Genomic DNA, 22070 nt, shown 5'->3' on the forward strand with positions numbered 1-22070 from the left:
GCTTTTTTAGTCTCCTCACAGCATGAGACTTTAGTAATTATGCTAATGTTAGCTGATTCATGAGGACAACTTCCTAAAGTGCACTTAATTAACTTGGAGATTTTGTAAACAGCTGTACATGTAGGTTCTGCAAATTGTAGGGATATGTCAATCTGACATGTGTACAGTCTGCCTTCCTAACCTCATCACTTTTTACTAAAGCTGAAAACAATGAGAAGCTGAGATCTGGCACCTTTATTTTTTTTTAAATTTTTTTAATGTTTATTTTTGAGACAGAGAGAGACAGAGCATGAACGGGGGAGGGTCAGAGAGAGAGGGAGACACAGAATCTGAAGCAGGCTCCAGGCTCTGAGCTGTCAGCACAGAGCCCGACGCGGGGCTCGAACTCAGGGACCGTGAGATCATGACCTGAGCCGAAGTCAGACGCTCAACCGACTGAGCCACCCAGGCACCCTGAGATCTGGCACCTTTAGAAGCAAACGCTTGAGGAAGATTCTGAGAAACATCACTTTAGCCTACCTGAAGATGGGGATGATCGGATTCCTCCAGTCTGAGTCTGTGGAGCCAGATGAGTTAGGCAGACTGTTGCCTTTTAAGTTGGTATGAGGGAAAATATTCAAGTTTGTTTCTTTAGCAAAGGGAATGAGTTTTCCAACATGTCGCTACAATATGATATTTCCCCGTGGGTTTGTTAGTACCACTGACCAATATTGCTCCTCAGGGGACTTTTCTGCAAGTCAGATTTCACATCCACAGACTCCGTTATCTCTGCTTCCCTTCAATTCCAACTGCTGGATTGATATGATATTTGAACGACTCATCATCCTTGCTTGAATGGAAATCACCTGATGTTTTATTTTCGACATTTTATTGAAATCTCATAATCCCCTACAAGTGAGAAATAACAGTACCATGCAAGACTTTCACACACACACACACACACACACACACACACACACACACACACTGAAGAGAAAAGGTAAGTGAATCACTTCAGGGCCAATCCCAAGCTAATCAAAATGGAGGAAGAAACATCATCAAGAAAGAATGGAAGAGAAAAAAACCTTACTACATAAAATTAGGAGAAATACTAATTGCACAAAGCTAATGACAATGGAGAATAGGGATGGTTTTGAAATAATCTTCTTATTACTACTGCATAAGATCACACTCTCACATAAGTTCTAGAAACTAAGCCAGGGATTTGTCTATGGATTCTCAGGGGTCCTGGCAAGGTCTTTTCCCTTCATTAATTTAAGCTACAATCCTGGGTACAATCTCTTTGGGAATTAGCTAGATTACATCTAAAGATAATCAAACACTTATTGTTTAGCCTTTTCTTTAACTTCAATCATCAGAACTTCTTCCCCAGCCTCTGTAGAAGGAGCCATACTGATGATGAGTGATTGACGAGTAGTTCCTCTGGGTAAAGCTGCCCTTCTTATTGACTGGGGCATTTCCTCTGCTGTAACAGTATTTGCTCTACATTCGGAGCTGTCCTGTGTTTTCTCTACTGGTTCTCTTCCTTTATCTTCATATTCTCTTCCTTTACCCTCTCCTTCTTTGGAGTTTTCACTTTTTTCCTGGAAGAAGTAGTTACAAAAAGTTGGTTTTGAAATCATAATCAAGGACATTGGAGTCTTATGATTAATATTCAATGGCTAAGGATCACCACCAAGACAAAGACTGTCTGAATTAAGTTAATGTGGGAATCATGTCTGCCTTGCATTCTACTATCATTTGACAGCTTTGTGATGTGCTGAAGAAGGAGGCTGAGCTGTCACATTTGACAGTGTAATTCTGGACTGCATTTTTGTCCCTGACAAGGAATTCTCTTCCTATTGGTCCTCATGCTCACTGAACTATTAGACTTAGTGCTTAGGACTCTTTGCTTTAAAAATATGTACTTATTTATTTTATGAAGATGAAATTTTAAATATTTATTTTCTAATAAAAAAGTATTAACCAAATGCCATAAAAATACTACAGAAAGTATGCTTTTCCTGTTGCATAAGCTCATGGGAGAACCTCAGGGAGAAACTCATATCTCTTTCCTCATACAGTCTTATTCGTCCCACGGGTGGTTGAGCTATATGGTTTTAGAAACTATTATGCTTAGTATCATCTGTAGAAATTTCATAGTAAAAAAACATACTATGCTCTGTGCTGATGATACCTGGGGTCAGTTTAAGAGAGGCTCTTACTAGGTATGAATGGCACATATAAAGTTGAGAAACTTACTTAACATGTTGACACTTATTTCTTTACCCTGTAAGTCTTTTACCCAGATTATTATGTTTTTTAATTTTTTAAAAAGTTTTATTTATTTTGAGAGAGAGAGTGAGAGCACAAGCACATGAGCAGGGTAAGGGCAAAGAGAGGGACAGAGAGAGAGGGAGAGAGAGAGAATCCCAAGAGGCTCGGCACTGTCAGTGCAGAGCCAGATACGGGGTTGGAACTCATGAACCTTTACAGAGATTATTATTTCTATGCTGATTTGGCTTACACTGTATCCCTAATTTTCACCATAGTGCTTCTCTGTGAAAAGAGGCAAGTTTTAGTCTCTTGAGTGTGACTGGTTTATAATATTTGCTTTACCAATTTTCTGAAAGATCCAGTCAGCCATTTCTTACAGTTTAAGAGAGAACATGACTAGATTCAGAAAACCTGCATCCCTGCTCTGTTTTTCAATAGCTGCCCCATAGACTTATTATAAGAATCAAAGAAATATGAAAATAAAGACAGAAAAACTGTAACATTTGAGTATCTTGACATTTCTAGGAATTGGGAGGCAGCTCAGTATAGGACTACAAGTGTGAATACCTGAGTAATAGTTTTCGCTCTGTCACTTTTTGTGAACTTATCCAAATAAATTGAGCTGTTTCTTCATCTATAATATGAAGGGTTTGGATAAAATCTGTGAAGTTATTTCTGGGTTTAAACATTTGTGATATATAAGTGATTGAATATTTGTGAAAGTATTCACTGGCTCATTGGTAAAATGTGCCATATATTTATAGGTGTATATGTATGTTTATACATAAACAATTGATTCTCATTATTCCTGGTAGTTTTGTTCTATACAGCTGCCACAAACACAGAATTAGCAAATACTGAACCATTGCTCCTAGTGGTAATGCAGGATTTGGTTCGTATGAGGCTCTGGCCACATTTTTGTCAACAAATCAATACATAACCTTGTTTTATGCGTATTTCTGTTTAGGGACATTTATTTAATATATATTGTTGATTCATTTTATTGAACTCATGCCCAGCAGCACTATAACTCATGCTTGGATGAAGCTTATCTAACACATGTCTTTTGTCTGTAAGGCATATCAGAAATTTTTGTGCTTAGGATCACTAGACAGAGCTTCAGCACTATGCACCGCAAAAATGAGGAAAACATAGCACTTAAATAGATCATGAAAAGGTCACTTGTTTACAGTGTGAGAACTGAAATAAGAAGGTAGAGTTGTCTTCTTGCTCAACTTCAGCTGGGGACATGTGCATTGGGCAACTTAAATTTTTCACTGTTCTGCACATATGTATGTTTGCAAATGACCACATGGAGTATTGATTTTGGGATTACAAAGAAATTTCAGCAAATAGGCAGATTTGCAAATATACAGAATATATAGATAATGAGAGTTGAATGTTTGTATATACATATATATTAAAACCATCTATAATAAACTGTGAGGATTAAATGTAATGAAATATGAGGATATAGTTTAGACAATAATAAGTGCTATAAATAAAGTAGTAATTATTCACATTAGATGCATCCAAACTGTCCCAGTGTTTGAAATGGAATTAGAGTAGGAGCTTGTCTGGGTATACTTAGTTCAATGATCTGTTACAGCCCTCAATTCACTCTGCCTCATTACCTGGATGGTTTGTTCCCTCTTCATTTTGAGTAGTCTTGTAAGACCTGCTTTTCCTGTGCCTCCCAGGAGAGCTTTAAACATTTTGGGTGTCTTTTGTTTTGGTTGGAAGAGAAAAGCAAGTCCTTTTCTTGGAGGGGATTCCTCTGTGCCTGGAGCCTTCTTCTTTAGAAGCACACTGTGGATGGAAGAGAAAGGCTATTTTAGATAGTACCGTAAAAGTTCTGGAAAAACCTACCAGAGACACTGTCTTGTCTCCTAATCTGTGAAGTTTTCAATGGATATCTGCATAAACAATTGTTTGTTGAATGTTTATTATGGAGAAAGTTGATCACTGCCATCATAATATAGTTCTCCTCTTAGATATTACAGTCTAAAACCAACTCTAATTTTTTTTAAGCTTATTTATTTTGAATGGGGGGGGGACGGGCAGGAGAGAGAGAGAGAGAGAGAGAGAGAGAGAGAGAGAGAGAGAGAGATTGATTCCTAAGCAGGCCCTGTGCTGTCAGTGCAGAGCCCAACATGGGGCTCAATCCCATGAACCTGTGAGACTGTGAACTGAGCTGAAATCAAGAGTCGGATGCTGGACCTACTGAACCACCCAGGTGCCCTTCTAATGAGGTTTTAAAGGTTGTACCTGGCTTTCTTCATGAGGAGCTTTTCAGAATCTGGATAATGCACTAGAATTTCTTGGAGGGTCTTTTTGTCCAGAGTTAAAAGATTGGCAAACCCATGGGCTATCACATTGGCAGTTCGACGGTTTCCTCCTCTTGCTGCTAGAAGGCTGTAGATAGAAAGGTGAATGTTTGCCACCAGTTTCACTCTCCTTTCACCAAGATCTTTTAAAAAATGGATTTACATTGCTTCAGAGAGGTGAAGGTGAGAGTTCAGGTGTTTGTGTGGAAGAAGTAAGATGTGGTGGTGATGGAAGTGGCAACAGTTTTCAACATGTTTTGTCTATACCTCCCACTTCAAATGAAGGATTTGTAGCCATCAGTGCCCCGTGAGATTCTCCCTCCCATATTCCAGAGGCACAAACTCCTGTTGAACTGGGTATCTTCTGTTTGCTCCTTCAGATTCACTTTTCATCCTTCCCAATCCTCTCTGCTCCCCAGAAAGCTGACCTCTGGGGGTCTGCCTTCTGACTTGCATCTGAGTTCAGCCAATGGGAAATAGCAGTAGGAAGTTGGAAAACAGGAGGAGTGTGGTGTTGGAGCATTTATTCCACTGTTCATTCCTTGCCAGAGCTTATGTTAGCAGTAACTATAGTTCTCCACCAACATCCACAGCTCCTGACATGTGGCCATCTTCTAGAAGTATGATTCTCTATAGCTCTGTCTTGGTTCTGGTAATGTACCCTCCTCTTGCCCCCTTCAGGCCTAGCTGCAGAAAAACTTCTTTGCTGTTGCTAGCTTCAGGATGCATCAGTACCCCTTGTTGGATATACTGATGTTTCTCCCAATTTCCTTCTATTGACTTTTGTCAATAGTTCCTTTTTAAAGTCTTCTTCATTACCTTGTTTGAGTGTACTTTCTGTTTTCTGCCTGGGCTCTGTCTGATATAGATCTGACATCAAATCTTAATGGTGCCTTGATTATATCTGGTAAATCCAATCTCTTCTCCTAGTTAATACTCAAATCGTCTTGGTTCTCAGTATTGTAACCTCTCTGTAGTATAGTCCTTCACATATAACTTCCCATTAGGAGTGTCAGTGAATTCTGGGCTTTATATCTCTCAGAGACATAGCTGGGCATTTTGTATTTGAGAAGTGACCAAAAATAGTTGGTGAATAAAAGAATACATGAATGAATAAAAAAATGGGTGAAATTATATCATTCACCAATAATCTGGAAAATAAGGGTTGGTATTTAAAACAAGACAAGAAAAAACACATATAAATGCTTTAAAAACACTACAGGCTTTGCACTGCAAAGATAACACAATAGATTTAATCTCTTGGAGTCAATCAGTTAGGAAAAAATAGTTGTGGTTTTATCATTTGTGTGTGTGTGTGAGAGAGACAGAGAGAGAAGGCTCACATTAATAAAAATACAATCTTTAGGGGTAGAAAGGACAGAGAAAGCAACTTGGCAATAAAAATATTCATATTTTCACAGCCCTGCCTTTGGGGGCAATAATGCATGAGAACTTGCATGGGTCCTATGTCTGAAGATTTGTATTAGATAATGTGTGATTCTCTGACTATTGCAGAAAAAGGAACATTCCACTGCCTGTTAATAAGATAAAAAACTAACATAGGTTTCAGAAGTTGTCACTTTTATTCTTATTATAAAAAAAAGCTGAAGAAATTGGAAACCAATAACATTTATTGGATCTATCAGAGAACTGAGGTTGCAGGGTAAATTCTCCTCCAAATCTGGAGAGATAGGTGAATCCAGACAGCCACAGCCAGATCTACTTACCTGGAACAGAAGTCCTGGAGCTGAAACTGCTACAAAAATTTAAATGGTACTTTTTATAAACTGCTAGGTTGAGAGTGGATAATCAAGAAACTCTTGGGGGTCACAATTATGGGGAAACTAATACCTGGGTTTATCCTTGAGGAACTCCACCATGTTCTCATGGTTAAGAGCCAAGAAAGATCTGCTTGTGGCTCTGGCAGTAGAAGAGGATGATTAACCATCTTAAAATATACCCAGAGCTCATTTGTTCTCTATAACAAAGGGCTGCTATCTAGGGGAAAAGACTACCAGAGCCTTATCCCACCCAAAGGAAAAGTGTTTCTCCCACCCCAGACCCCTCTAGCCTTCCTGTCTTATTACCTAAGGTGGGTAGCAAGCTAAGAAACACTTGTAAAGGTCACATCCCGGGAACATAGATCCACTACAAGACTGAGATTTAATTATAAGATTATAGATTCCCCCCATATCTTATCATTGTACTAATGGGGCTCTTGTATACTAACAGTGGATTATAGCTGCAGGATGCAGACTTTCTCTGAGGAGGTGTACTTAGGGAAGGCCAAAGTCAAAAGGTGGGGATGGAAACAAGGGCATTTTAGAAAAATTTGGTTGCTCTGGCACTTAGAGCTACAGCAAATATTAAATACAGTCCAACTCCTAGTCAGATTAACATAAAACATCATGCTAAAGACATATCTACCTCAGTTCCGATTACTAATTACATCATGTACAGCTTCCAACAAAAAATTATAAACCACACTAAGAACACAAGAAAACCACAGCCTAAAGAGACAAAGAAAGCATGAGGACCAGAGTGGGATATGACAAAGATACTGGAATTCTCAGAGAATTTAAAATGACTATGATTAATATGTTAAGGGATCTAATGGAAAAATTAGATATCATTTAAGAATATATGGGAAATGTAAGCAGAGAGATGGAAATTCTAAGATAAATTCAAAGGAAATATTAGAAATCAAAAACACTGTAACATAAATGAAGAATGACTTTGATGGGCTCATTAGTGGACTGCATGGGGCCAAGAAAAGAACAGATGAGTTTGAAGATAGGTCAGTAGAAAGTTCCCAAACAAAAATGCAAAGAGAAAAAAAGAAAAAAAGAAAAAAACAAGCTCCCCTCCGCCCTGAACATCAAAAACTGTAGGATAATTTCAAGAAGTATAAATATATATGTATCTTTTGTGTATACATATACATAAGATATATACAAAAGCATGCACCATCCTCTAATATTAGAAAAAATATTTGAAGTAATTATGGCCAAGAAGTTTCCAAAATTAAGTACAGACACCAAAATGCAGATCCAGAAAGCTCAGAGAATAACGAGCATGATAAATACCACCCTCCTTACATCCTACACATATCAAATTCAAATTGTAATAAACCAAATATAAAGAGAAAATCTTGAAAAGAGACAGAGGGGGAAAACATCCTGCTATTGTAGTATAAACCCTGATAGTTGTGTTTTATTCCTTATTTTGTAATGCAAGTGCTTGACCTAAGCTTGATTGCTATTTCAATCATGATCTCAAACACATTGCCAGACACCCAACTATATAGAGTCAGACTGCCTTCCCTCACTGAGGTTCCTTTGTTTTAGAGATCTTGGTGAATTTTGATAACTGAAAATTGGGCCACTTGTTTCTCTCTCTTCCCACACTTTAAATTCCTGTATGTATGTATGTATGTATGTATGTATGTATGTATTTATTATTTCTTTTTATACTTCATTTCTTTTTTTTTAAAATTTACATCCAAGTTAGTTATCATATAGTGCAACAATGATTTCGGGAGTAGATTCCTTAATGTCCCTTACCCATTGAACCCATCCCCCTCCCACACCCTCTAGCAACCCTCTGTTTGTTCTTTATATTTAAGACTCTCTTATGTTTTGTCATCCTCCCTGTTTTTATATTTATTTTTTCTTCCCTTCCTTTATGTTCATCTGTTTTGTCTCTTAAAGTCCTCATTTGAGTGAAGTCATATGATATTTATCTTTCTCCGACTAATTTCGTTTAGCATAATACCCTCTAGTTCCATCCACGTAGTTGCAAATGGCAAGATTTCATTCTTTTTGATTGCTGAGTAATACCCCATTGTATACATATACCACATCTTTTTTATCCATTCATCCATTGTTGGACATTTGGGCTCTTTCCTTACTTGGGCTATGGTTGATAGTGCTGCTATAAACATTGGGGTGCATGTGCCTGTTCAAAACAGCATATCTGTATCCCCTGGATAAATACCAGGTAGTACAATGTGGGGTAGTTCTATTTTAAATTTTTTGAGGAACCTCCATGCTGTTTTCCAGAGTGGCTGTACCAGTTTGCATTCCCACCAGCAGTGCAAAAGAGATCCTCTTTCTCTGCATCCTCGCCAACACCTGTTGTTGCCCAAGTTGTTAATGTTAGCCATTCTGACAGGTGTGAGGTGGTATCTCATTGTGGTTTTGATTTGTATTTCCCTGATGATGAGTGATGCTGAGCATTTTTTCATGTGTCGGTTGGCCATCGGATGTCTTCTTTGGAGAAGTGTCTATTCATGTCTTTTGCCCATTTCTTCACTGGATTATTTGTTTTTTGGGTGTTGAGTTTGGTAAGTTCTTTAATAGATTTTGGATACTAACCCTTTATGTGATATGTCATTGCAAATATCTTCTCCTATTCTGTTGGTCACCTTTTAGTTTTGCTGATTGTGTCCTTCGCTGTGCAGAAGCTTTTTATTTTGATGAGGTCCCAGTAGTTCATTTTTGCTTTTGTTTCCCTTGCCTCTGGAGACGTGTTGAGTAAGAAGTTGCTGCAGCACAGGTCAAAAAGGCTTTTGCCTGCTTGCTCCACGAGGATTTTCATGGCTTCCTGTTTTATACTTACGTCTTTCATCCATTTTGAGTTTATTTTCCTGCTCTTATGTCTTAAATTCACCATTAGTGAGCTCACAAAATCCTAGGCCTCCATTCTCAACCCCAATAAAAGTAGAACCCCAGGCCCATACACTCTCCCTCTCTCTATCTGCAACCTCACTGTGTGGCCCCAGGTGTTCTGTGTAATTTTCCAGGTCTTGTAAGTAATAAATCTTATTTTTTCAAAGTTTCCTCTGGTTGTTGTTGAAGAGCATTTACAGTCTTTTTTTTAATGTTTATTTATTTTTGAGAGAGAGAGAGAGAGAGAGAGAGAGACTGAGAGCACTCAAGTGGGGGAGGGGCAGAGAGAGACAGAAACACAGAATCCAAAGCAGGTTCCAGGCTCTAAACTGGTATCTCTAAGCCCACGTGGGCCTCGAACCCACGAACCATGAGATCATGACCTGAGCCAAAGGTGGATGCCTATCCAACTGAGTCACTCAGGAGCCACTCACAATATTTAAAAAAAAATTAATGTTTATTTATTTTTGGAGATGGACTGAGACAGAGAGCGGGGGAGAGGTAGAGAGAGGGAGACATAAAATCTGAAGCAGGCACCAGGCTTTGAGCTGTCAGCACAAAGCCCCATGTGGGGCTCAAACTCATGAACTGTGATATCATGACCTTAGCTGAAGTTGGATGCTTTAACCAATTGAATCACCCAGGCTCCCCTGGGGAGCTTTTTAAAAAGTTTTAAAAGTTTTTATTTATTTATTTATTTTGAGAGAGACAGAGCACTGTGAAATCATGACTTGAGCCAAAATCAAGAGTCAGGTGCTTAACTGACTGAACCACCCAGATGCCCTGCATCTTACAATCTTAATAAAACTACAAAGTCCAGTCCAGCCACATTGGTTATTCATAGGTTTACACAGGCACAAAACACCTATAAGAGGAACAAGGATAAGAACCAGCAGACTTTTCATGAGAAGCCATACAAATAAAAAGAGAGAGTGAAATACAGTGTTGAAGTTCCTAACAGATTAGATCATAATTGTTTTTACCACAAAGAAGAAATTATAATTATGTGACATGATATAGGTTAGCTAATGCAATAGTGGTTATCATATTGCAACATAAATGAATTTTTAAAACGAATATGTTTTATCCCTAAAACTTACACAATATTAAATGCCAATTATATCTCAATAAAAATAAAAACAGTAATAAAAAAGAAAGAAGCAAAAGCAGCAACTTAGAATTCTATGTACATGGAAATTATCCTTCCAAAGTGAAAAAGAGAAAAAGATTTTCTTAGAAAATCAAAAGCAGAGGGGCTTCAACATTAGTTCACCTACTCTGCAAAAAATGTTAAAAAGAAGTTCTGCAGGAAGAAAGAAAATGATATAGTTAGAAACTCAGGTCTACATCAAAACTGGAAGGACATTGGGAAAAGAAGAGAGGTAAAATCAAACTAAAATCTTAGTTTTTCTTATTAATTGATCTAAAAGATAACTTTAAATAATTAAATAATGATGCATTAGGTGATTATAGTATATGGATAAGTGAAATGAATGACATTAATGTCTTAAGGACTGGTAGGGAAGAATTGGGGATATTGTGTAAGGTTCCTGCTCTGCAGTTAGTGTTCTGTGAAGGGAGACTTAGATTAGTTTAAATTGTATATTGCAAGCTGTATATTGAAAAAAGTATAACTGATATGCTAAGAAAGGAGAGAAAATCAAATCATGAAAAAAGCTCACTTAAAACCAGAGAAGGCAATCTCAAGCTATTCCAAAAAATAGAAAGGGAAGAAAAACTTCCAGACTCATTCTATGAAGCCAGTATCACTTTGATTCCTAAACCAGACAGAGACCCAGTAAAAAAAGAGAACTACAGGCCAATATCCCTGATGAATATGGATGCAAAAAGTCTCAATAACATACTAGCAAATAGAATTCAACAGCTTATAAGAAGAATTATTCACCATGATCAAGTGGGATTCATTCCTGGGATGCAGGGCTGGTTCAACATTCGCAAATCAATCAACGTGATACATCACATTAATAAAAGAAAAGATAAGAACCATATGATCCTGTCAGTCGATGCAGAAAAAGCATTTGACAAAATTCAGCATCCTTTCTTAATAAAAACCCTCGAGAAAGTCGGGATAGAAGGAACATAGTTAAACATCATAAAAGCCATTTATGAAAAGCCCACAGCTAACATCATCCTCAATGGGGAAAAACTGAGAGCTTTTCCCCTGAGATCAGGAACACGACAGGGACGTCCACTCTCACCGCTGTTGTTTAACATAGTGTTGGAAGTTCTAGCATCAGCAATCAGACAACAAAAGGAAATCAAAGGCATCAAAATTGGCAAAGATGAAGTTAAGCTTTCACTTTTTGCAGATGACATGATATTATACATGGAAAATCCAACAGACTCCACCAAAAGTCTGCTAGAACTGATACATGAATTCAGCAAAGTCGCAGGATACAAAATCAATGTACAGAAATCAGTTGCATTCTTATACACTAATAATGAAGCAACAGAAACACAAATAAAGAAACTGAGCATAAAATACCTAGGGATAAATCTAACTAAAGATGTGCAAGATCTGTATGCTGAAAAGTATAGAAAGCTTATGAAGGAAATTGAAGAAGATACAAAGAAATGGAAAAACATTCCGTGCTCATGGGTTGGAAGAATAAATATTGTCAAAATGTCAATACTATCCAAAGCTATCTACACATTCAATGCAATCCCAATGAAAACTGCACCAGCATTCTTCTCGAAGCTAGAACAAGCAATCCTAAAATTCATATGGAACCACAAAAAGCCCCGAATAGCCAAAGGAATTTTGAAGAAGAAGACCAAAGCAGGAGGCATCACAATCCCAGACAGCCTCTACTACAAAACTGTAATCATCAAGACAGCATGGTATTGGCACAAAAACAGACACATAAGCCAATGGATTAGAATAGAAACCCCAGAACCAAACCCACAAAAGTATGGCCAACTGATCTTTGACAAAGCAGGAAAGAATATCCAATGGAAAAAAGACAGTCTCTTTAACAAATGGTGCTGGGAGAACTGGACAGCAACATGCAGAAGGTTGAAACTAGACCACTTTCTCACACCATTCACAAAAATAAACTCAAAATGGATAAAGGACCTGAATGTGAGACAGGAAACCATCAAAACCTTAGAGGAGAAAGCAGGAAAAGACCTCTCTGACCTCAGCCGTAGCAATCTCTTACTCGACACATCCCCAAAGGCAAGGGAATTAAAAGCAAAAATGAACTCTTGGGACCTCATGAAGATAAAAAGCTTCTGCACAGCAAAGGAAACAACCAACAAAACTAAAAGGCAACCAACGGAATGGGAAAAGATATTTGCAAAAGACATATTGGACAAAGGGCTAGTATCCGAAATCTATAACGAGCTCACCAAACTCCACACCCGAAAAACAAATAATCCAGTGAAGAAATGGGCAGAAAACATGAATAGACACTTCTCTAAAGAAGACATCCGGATGGCCAACAAGCACATGAAAGGATGCTCAATGTCGCTCCTCATCAGGGAAATACAAATCAAAACCACACTCAGTTATCACCTCATGCCAGTCAGAGTGGCCAAAGTGAAGAAATCAGGAGACTATAGATGCTGGAGAGGATGTGGAGAAATGGGAACCCTCTTGCACTGTTGGTGGGAATGCAAACTGGTGCAGCCACTCTGGAACACAGTGTGGAGGTTCCTCAAAAAATTAAAAATAGACCTACCCTATGACCCAGCAGTAGCACTGCTAGGCATTTACCCAAGGGATACAGGAGTGCTGATGCATAGGGGCACTTGTACCCAATGTTTATAGCAGCACTCTCAACAATAGCCAAATTATGGAAAGAGCCTAAATGTCCATCAACTGATGAATGGATAAAGAAATTGTGGTTTATATACACAATGAAATACTACATGGCAATGAGAAAGAATGAAATATGGCCCTTTGTAGCAACATGGATGGAACTGGAAAGTGTGATGCTAAGTGAAATAAGCCATACAGAGAAAGACAGATACCATATGTTTTCACTCTTATGTGGATCCTGAGAAACGTAACAGAAACCCATGGGGGAGGGGAAGGAAAAAAAAAGAGATTAGAGTGGGAGAGAGCCAAAGCATAAGAGACTCTTAAAAACCGACAACAAACTGAGGGTTGATGGGGGGTGGGCGGGAGGGGAGGGTGGGTGATGGGTATTGAAGACAGTATCTTTTGGGATGAGCACTGGGTGTTGTATGGAAGCCAATTTGACAATAAATTTCATATATTAAAAAAAATAAATGAAGTCAGACAAAAACAAAACAAAACAAAAAAATAAAACAAAAAATAAAACCAGAGAAGGCAGAAAAAGAAGAGGAAGAAAACCTAATGCTAGGCCACCTTAAGGCATCAAACAGGGTCTGTTACCTGCACTTATTAAACTTAGATCCAGAACTGGAATCATTCCCCCAAGACCCAAAGTATATATTTGGAATCCATGAATGTTGCCTATGTTAATGCCTACTTACTTTGTTCAATTTTTAAAAAATTTCTTGTTCCACGGCAAAAAACACTTTTTCTTTAGTCCTTTCCTGAGGCTCTCCCCAAGACAAACTCTGCCTTCATCTTTTTTTTTTAAGGAAGAGAGATGAATTTTACATTTGTCTGTCTATCTATCTATCTATCTATCTATCTATCTATCTATCTATCTATCTATTCATCCAATTTCATATCTTATCTTCTTACCTGTCTCTCTATGAAATGGATGTTGGTATATGAAGGACAATGAGAGAATGAGCCTGTTTCATTCATGTTCCTGTCTCCTTGTGCACAGGGTAACCCAGTAGTTAGGCAGGGCGAGATGGCACTGGGGAGCTTAATTTGGTTCTGAGAATGGCTCTGTGTGTGTCAGACAATGAGAGCAGAACGGAAATAACATATTTAAATGTCAGGTTATTTTGAGATTTCTCAAGCTTTAATTAAACTTGCCTACAGGTTACACGTTTAGAGTGCTTGATGAGTTTTTGAACGGAAGAAATAGTCTGTTTGCCAGATGGATTTTGCCCAAACTCTCTCAGCAACGTTTAAAATAGCATCTTTTTTTTTTCCCTCTTCTGTCCACAAAATGCTTCTCTAGCATTCCATCAATGGAAAGTTTCATGCATTAAATAGCTTAGTAAGAAGATACCTAAATATTCTTGACCCCATACAGAGTTTCTGGAAGCATGTGCTATAGGACAAATAGTTGAGGTTAATGGTAGATGTCCACAGGTAAAAAAAATAGCGAACAGAGCAATGGCTCAGGAAAGAAAGAAATGGATTCTAATTCTAGATCCACCTCTGTGTGCTGTGACCTTAGACAATAACTTAAGGACCTTTTTGATTTTCACTCCAATAAATGTAACTATTAAGCATGTACCACGTATTCAGTACAGTGAGATAAAGTAGAGCAAAAGAAGAATTATTAAAACCTGGTATTCGTGGAAAGAATATAGACTTTGGAACCAGATACATTTATTGCATGTATTTCTAAGCAGTTTACTTAATCACTCTTTTAGGAAACAAGGCCATCTTTTATTACCCAGTATAGGTATATGATTATTTTCAAGGAGAAATAGGTGCTTATAGACTCCTGATATTTAATTATGAAGAAGCTGCTATTAGGTAAAATTCCTGGCTGAGAAATTTTAAACCCTGATTTGTGGTATGCAACTGTAAAAAGTAATAATAACATTTTATTACTTGGAGTTCTCCAGAAAAAAACACAGAACAAATAGGATATTTACAGATATATATAAGAGGAGATTTATTATAGGAATTGTTAATGAAGGCTGACAAGTCCTACAATTTGCCATCTGCAAGCTGGAGAACAAGGAAAGTTGGTGGTGTAATTCCATCCGAGTCCAATGGACTGAGAAGGGGAGAAGGGAGAAGGAAGCCTATTGCGTAAATCCAGGTCTGGATCTGAAAGCCCAAGAACCAAGGGTGTTGATAGCTGATGTCTAGGGCAGGAGAAGATGGATGTGTCAGCTCAAGCAGAGAGTGCAAATTAGCCTTTTATTCATCTTTTTGTTCTATTTAGTACCTCAACTGATGGGATGATCCCACCTGCATTGGTGAGGCTGACCTTCTTTACTCAGTCTATTCAATGCTAATCTCTTTCCCAAATACCTTCAGAAGTAATGTTTTATGAGCTATCTGGGCATCCCTTAGTCCAGTCTAGTTGATACATAAAATTAACCACCATAGTACTAGAAGTACTATATATAGTTCTAGTGTGTGGATAAGTGAGTGAAATCAGTTGTGTGAATGTCAGAGAGACAATGTATATTCAGGATGAGAGGACCTATATGTGCAAAACCCTTAAATGTCAGGAATAAATAGCAACATGGAGATAATATATGTGTGTATATACGTGTGTACATATGCATATACATATATGCACATTATGCACATATAATATACATATATGTAATACATATATATGTGATATGTATAAATCACAAAGAGCTAGAATATTCATATGGTCCCTAGTCAGTCAATCATTCTCAGTTGTTTTCCAGGGTTGCCACATATGGCATCATAAATTGTGCTCTGCATACATAGACTATGTGACTGGAACTCCCTGGAGTTGTGTAGTGCACAGCCTGCACAGCCCTTTTTAGCAGAGTTAGCGTATCAAGAAAGCCCTCACACAGATAAGGAGAACACATAAATTGAGCATAAATTGAATGGAAGAGCAAAAGAAAAACAAGAATGGAGACATAAAATGGGATTCATACAAAAATGTAAACTTTGCTATAACAGTGCTTCAAACTTGACTTTAAGTCTTTTATACCATAAAAGTGGATTAATTTTTAGCTTTAGGACAGATAAAAATATCTCCTGAAGGGCTTAGTAGAGAGACCACTTGAAAATGGTGGACACCATCTTCATTTTCTTATGATAGATGCAAATACAAGTTTGTTAAACTGTGATACAGTCCTCAATAAGGCCGTGTCACTCCAAAGTCCAGTTCAGTAAGAATAATTCTGTAGCGGGGAAAGGGGCATGCAGATACCCTGCTTTCTCTTTGTCGTACCTACAATATCCAGAGAACAAATAATCCCTCTTAAACATTGCCTTTCTCAGCTGGGCTTTTGATAAATAGTGTTTTTGTATGAGCTTGAGAGGCCAATCATGCAGGAGAATGTAAGGAATCATTGTATAAATTGAAAAGAAAAAAAAAAAGAAATTAGAGATAAATTAGGAGTGTGTAAAAATAGTATACTCCATAATGAGATGGATACTAAACGAAGTTCGGGGGCTATAAAGATGATTAACATCTGCCCATAAAATGCTTATAATCTAGAAGTGGGATAAGTATGAGTGAGGGTTGTCAGACTAGCAAATATTAATAATAATATTACTAGCTAATGTTTTTGAGTGCTTACTATGAGTCAGGTATTTTTCTAAGTTCTTTTTTTATGTATTAATGCATATAATGCTTTCCAATGTAATGGATAGTTATATATCATTATTAATCTGTTTTGACTGATGAAGAAATGAAATCTCAGCTGAGTACCTTCCTCAGAGTCACACAGCTCATAAGTTGTGGAGTTGGGATGCAAACCCAGACAGATTTCTTTTTTTTTCCCAATGTTTATGTATTTTGAGAGAGAGAGCGAGGGAGAGCACATGTGTGAGTGGGGGAGGGGCAGAGAATGAGGAGAGAGAGAATCCCAAGCAGACTCCACGCTGACAGTGAGCGAGAGCTTGATCCCATAGTGAGATCATGACCTGAGCCGAAATCAAGAGTTGGACACTTAACTAAGCCACCCAGGCATCCCCCACACAGATTTTTTTAAACAGATATATGCAATTCAAAATGACAAATGCTTTAAATGTAAAAAATGAGAATGATTCCTAAAATAAAAATATTTCTAGTTTAAGAGCATTTTTTCCCCATATATAATAATTTCATAGAATAGAAATAAAACTAACTCTGACTACTGTCAATGGAAAGAGTACCACATCCAATGCTGAGTAAGAGATTAAAATTTCAAATATCTGTTCTCATTAAGCAAATTTCCAAGTGGATTATATTTAAAGGGTAGGAGGTTAGATCACCCATGTAGCCTTTTTCTGAGATACTCTTTTATCCTTTTCAGTGTCATTGGAAAACACTTTGTTGCTTGAACATTTTTATGACTTCACTAAAAATAAATTCTAACAAAACTTTTGTAGGTGAGCAAATATCAGAGGATGTTCTAGTATCACCTCTGCCCAGGCTGCTTGCTCTTTGTGGCTACTTTGATCTTCATAAAACTACTGCAAGGCAAACACATGTTAACCTAGAATTTTTTTTTCTTTTGTAAAATACTTTGAGAAAAATCTGTATGTGTGGATTTTCATCAGAGTTAGAGAGTTTAGATTTCACAGATAGAAAACAGGTAGTCCCTTCTACCCCAGAAGGTGTTGATAATAGAGTTGAACTGGCCTCAGAGGAAGTGGATGAACAATGAAGAATCTAGGTAAAAATCCTAAGGATGTGGGGAGGAAAGAAAGAATAACATGTACATTTTATTCCATACCCTGTTTACTTTTATATCTGTTCAAGTGCCTAGGGTAATACTCTGCATTGATACTCTAACTCAAAAACACCCTATCAAACAAACTAGAAAGTAGCTTGTTTGAGGGTTTCTTTGAAGTCAAAATAGCTAACAATGACATATATTGATGACCATGTCAATCTGGTGAAGCACATTCTTACTTTTACTTCCTGACATAGAAACTTAGGTCCAGAATCAGTGAAGTGACTTATTCAAAAACAAATATTATGAGTTTCATTATTGAAACTCAAATGTAAGACTAGAGCTGACTTTAATCAAGAGACCTTTTCTTTATACATGAACTCTAGTGCTGCTAATGAAGTCTTCATTATTTTAATCACACATATTTTCCCATGGACATTAGGAAAAATAAGAGAAGAAGCCAATCAGGCTGGCATTATAAGCTATGTGCCAAAGTCTGACTATCAGAATCTTTATTCTTTTCCTACTGTTCCAAATGGTGGTAAGGAACCTTGATTTTCATAGAATTAAAGACATGGGACAAAGTTTCTTTAAGAGGCATCCTTATGATATTTGAATACATTTTTAAATAATGGTACTGATAATATAGTTGTTCACAGGGATATTGTGAAACTTACATGAGGTTTGCTTTTTGCTATAAGCAAAAAGGTATTACACAATCAAAAGAGATGCTCTACAAAAGGATATAATGAAAATTCAAATATGTATTTAAAAAAAATGTTTAATGCTTATTTATTTTTGAGAGAGAGAGAGAGAGCAGGAGAGGGGAAGAGAGAGAAGGAGACACAGAATCTGAAGCAGGCTCCAGGATCTGAGCTGTCAACACAAAGCCAGACTCGGGGCTTGAACTCATGAGTTGTGAGATCATGACCTGAGTCAAAGTCAGATGCTTGACCAACAGCCACCCAGGTGCCCCACAAATATGTATTTTTAACACAGGTTGTGTTTACAAGTTTGAGATAGGAAAAATATAGAAATGAAGAATTTTTTTCTCAATTAATCAAGATTTCTTACCCTTGCTCATAAGTCTAATGTAACTAACTCTTTCTGTCTTTAGGACAGGGGTTGAGGGAGGGGGAAGGCATAACAGAATTATTCTAATGAAAAGTAAGAATATGGAATTAACATAGTCCAAAAGAACTAGGAGTCTCCCTTGGTATTCCCATTTAAAAAACTGAGTGTTCAGGGGCACCTGAGTGGTCCAGTCGGTTGTGTCCAACTTCAGCTCAGGTCATGATCTTGTGGTTTGTGAATTCGAGCCCCATATCAGGCTCTGTACTGATAGTGTGAAGCCTGCTTGGGATTCTCTCTCTCTCCCTCTCTCTCTGCCCCTCCCCCACTTGCATGCCATCTCTCTCTCTCAAAATAAATAAATAGATTTAAAAACTGAGTGTTCAGCAGAAAGAGGCAAACATGGTTTACAGGGAAAAAAGAGGCTTAAAATTATTTTTCAAATTTTTTGGCTTTTTCACAGTGATATAAATATCAAAAAGGAGTCCTCAGAATGGGTGATTTGACTAATAAAACTAGTGAAACATCAGAATTTACATATTTTAAATGAAAACCACACTATCTAAAATATATAAGAATGTATCAATGCCTAAATTCTACTCAATAACTCAATGATGGAAAAAGGATAGTGAAGAAAAAAAGAAATATGGAAGGTAAATAAATGACCATATTTATGAAAATAAATAGGTCCATAGAAAATTAATTCATTTAGAAAATATTTCTTATGGACCTATTATTTTCCAGGCACTATTTAGAGAAATGCAAATTAAAACAACCTATTAAAATGCCTAACCAATGAGAATAATAAAGTAACGTCAGGGATGCTAGGGAAAAATAGCTATACATTTCATGTTGAATTGTAAATTGATTCAATTTTTCTGGAAAATAATCTGCTCATATATTAGAAGAGTTATAGAAATGTTTCTACGTTTTGACCTAGTTATCTCACTTTTGGGAATAAACCTCAAAGAAATAGAAGCAAAGTAATTTTATAAAGATAAACATAGCAGTGCTATTCTTAATAATAAAAACTGACTAAAAGGGCACAAGGCTGAATATGCATATTCATGACAAAAATGGATGTGTATTAGTACATTTGCAAAGATAGATAATTACATTCACTTATTTATTGAATAACTATTTATTAGGTACTATGTGGGCCAGGCACTGCCCTAAAGGCTGGGAATTGAGTACAGAGCAAAACAAATGTGGTGTATACTATTATTCCTGGGATATCCCTATGCCTTTGTGCAATTTAGAAAAATGTAGCTTCTCTGGGAACATGAAGTCCTATGGGTGCAAAGCTTGGCCAGAAAAATGCCCCCATTTGCAAAGTAACGGGTATCCATGCATGAGGAAGAGCACAATAGCAGGGATCATGAGTTGGGAGTGGACTATGGTCCCTCACTGGACATCCTGATGCAGAGCACAACAGGCATAGCCATGCATAGCAGTCCTGGTGCTTACAAGTCAGTGAGGAAGAAAGACATCAAAGAAATAAATGCACCAATGAGGACATAATTACAAAGATAACTTCTCAGAAGACAGGAATATAGCCTGACCAGAGCATATAGCAAGGAGAACTGGAAGGTCTCTATTATGGAGAATCTAGGAAGTTTGGAAAGAAGTTGAGACTAAGTAAAGGAGGTGGGAAAAGTGTCCAGACAAAGGTAACAGGATGTGCATAAAACTCCCCATGGCTGTACAGCATGTGGCATATTCAGGGAACTGAAGTTTGAATTAAAGAGGGCCCAGGGGGTGGGGTGCAAGGTGAAGTAGAGAGGTGGGCAGGGGCTATGCTCTGTAGGACCTTGTAGGTCAGGGTAGAAATTTGTTCTTATTCCTAAAAACAGTATAAAAGCACTAAATTGTTTTAATAAGGAGAGCAGGGGTATGATCATATCTGTGTTTCCAAAAGATCCCTCTGGCTGAAAAGTGGATGATGGATTGTAGAGGATGGAGGTATTGGAGTGAAAGATGCAGAGTAAGCCATTGCAGTTGTCCAGGAGAGGTGGAGGTCGTTGGACCAAGGTACCATCAGTGGAGATGGTAAAATGCAAATTATTGGAGACATACTGAGGAGATGAGATCGATAGGTCTTGGAGGTACACTGGCCATGTAGGGTGAGTAGAGGGATGCCCTTTTTTTTTTTCCCAGTAAAATATTTTAAAGTTAACAATTTAGAGAGTTTAGTATTTGTTTCCTAGGGCTACTTTAACAAACTGCCACAAAACCAGTGACTTACCACAATAGAAATGCATTCTCTTACAATTCTGGAGGCCTGAAGTCCAAAATCAAGGTGTTGTCGAGGCTGGTCTCCCTCCAAAGACTCGAGGGAGGAATTCTTTCTTGCCTCTCAGCTTCTGGTAGTTCTAGGATTTCCTTGGTTGTGGCTGCATAACTCCCAACTTCCGCCTCAGTCTTCAGATGGCCTTCCCCTCTTCCTCCTGTGTCTGTATGTCTTCTCCTCTTCTGTCTCATGTGAGGACACTTGTCATTGGACTTAGAGCCCATCCAGATAATTGAGAATGATCTTATATTGAGATCCTTAACTTAATTATATCTGCAAAGAGCCACCCCCCCCCCTTTTTTTTTTCCAAGTAAGGTCACATTCATAGGTTCCAGGGTTTAGGGCATGGATGCATCTTTGTGTGGGCCACCATGCAACCCACTACAGGCATTATGTGAATAATCCTTTATGTATCCTACAGCAGGGACTACCAGGATTGACTTTTGTGCATGCATTATTGTCTGTATGTGCCATTTGAGGAGCACTGAAATGTTCTCTTTAAGTTCTCAAATAAACTCAAGTAATTGCCAAATCCAAGGGATACATTGGTCCTTGTGAAGCCTTTGTACTCCATAACGTCCTGTGTATACTTCATCATTGGATGCAATCCATACATTTTATCACCTGGTATTGGAATCTTTTATTGCCCTGTCTCATTGGTTTGTAAAGCTCTTCAGGGAAGCAATTTGTTTCTTGTTTGCCACTCTTGTTTACCATGTCATGCATGGCCTTCTTTCAGGTACTTCACATTATGCTGTAGGGGGGTCCTGGGTGTAATTTTCTGTTGTTTTTAAACATCATAATTAATTAACTAAAAATTACTGAATACACCTAAAATTATTTTTTAATATTTCAGGATATCAATGAAAGTCAGTAATTATTGTATAGTTTTTAAAATTCCAGTTTAATTGAGAAACAATTAACATGTATCACTGTATAAATTTAAGGCATACAGCATGATGATTTGATTTACATATATCATAAAAT

General features: G+C 37.6%; 1 protein-coding gene across 3 annotated transcripts in view; it reads right to left on the minus strand.

Moving 5' to 3' along the window:
* Positions 1 to 1265: 1265 nt before the first annotated feature.
* CNGB3 (cyclic nucleotide gated channel subunit beta 3) overlaps positions 1266 to 22070 on the minus strand; it is a 274497-nt gene continuing 253692 nt past the window's right edge. For 2 of the 3 annotated variants that reach the window (XM_058698488.1, XM_058698490.1), the window contains 3 exons: positions 4525 to 4671; positions 3891 to 4065; positions 1266 to 1583 (listed from right to left, as the gene is read on the minus strand). In XM_058698488.1, the coding sequence (XP_058554471.1) occupies positions 1323 to 1583; positions 3891 to 4065; positions 4525 to 4671 (583 nt within the window). In that variant the 3' untranslated portion in view covers positions 1266 to 1322. The remainder of the gene's footprint in view (positions 1584 to 3890; positions 4066 to 4524; positions 4672 to 22070) is intronic. The other variant, XM_058698489.1, reaches the window with a different exon arrangement.

The sequence above is a fragment of the Neofelis nebulosa genome, chromosome 14, assembly GCF_028018385.1.
Source record: "Neofelis nebulosa isolate mNeoNeb1 chromosome 14, mNeoNeb1.pri, whole genome shotgun sequence".
Taxonomy (NCBI): Eukaryota; Metazoa; Chordata; class Mammalia; order Carnivora; family Felidae; genus Neofelis; species Neofelis nebulosa.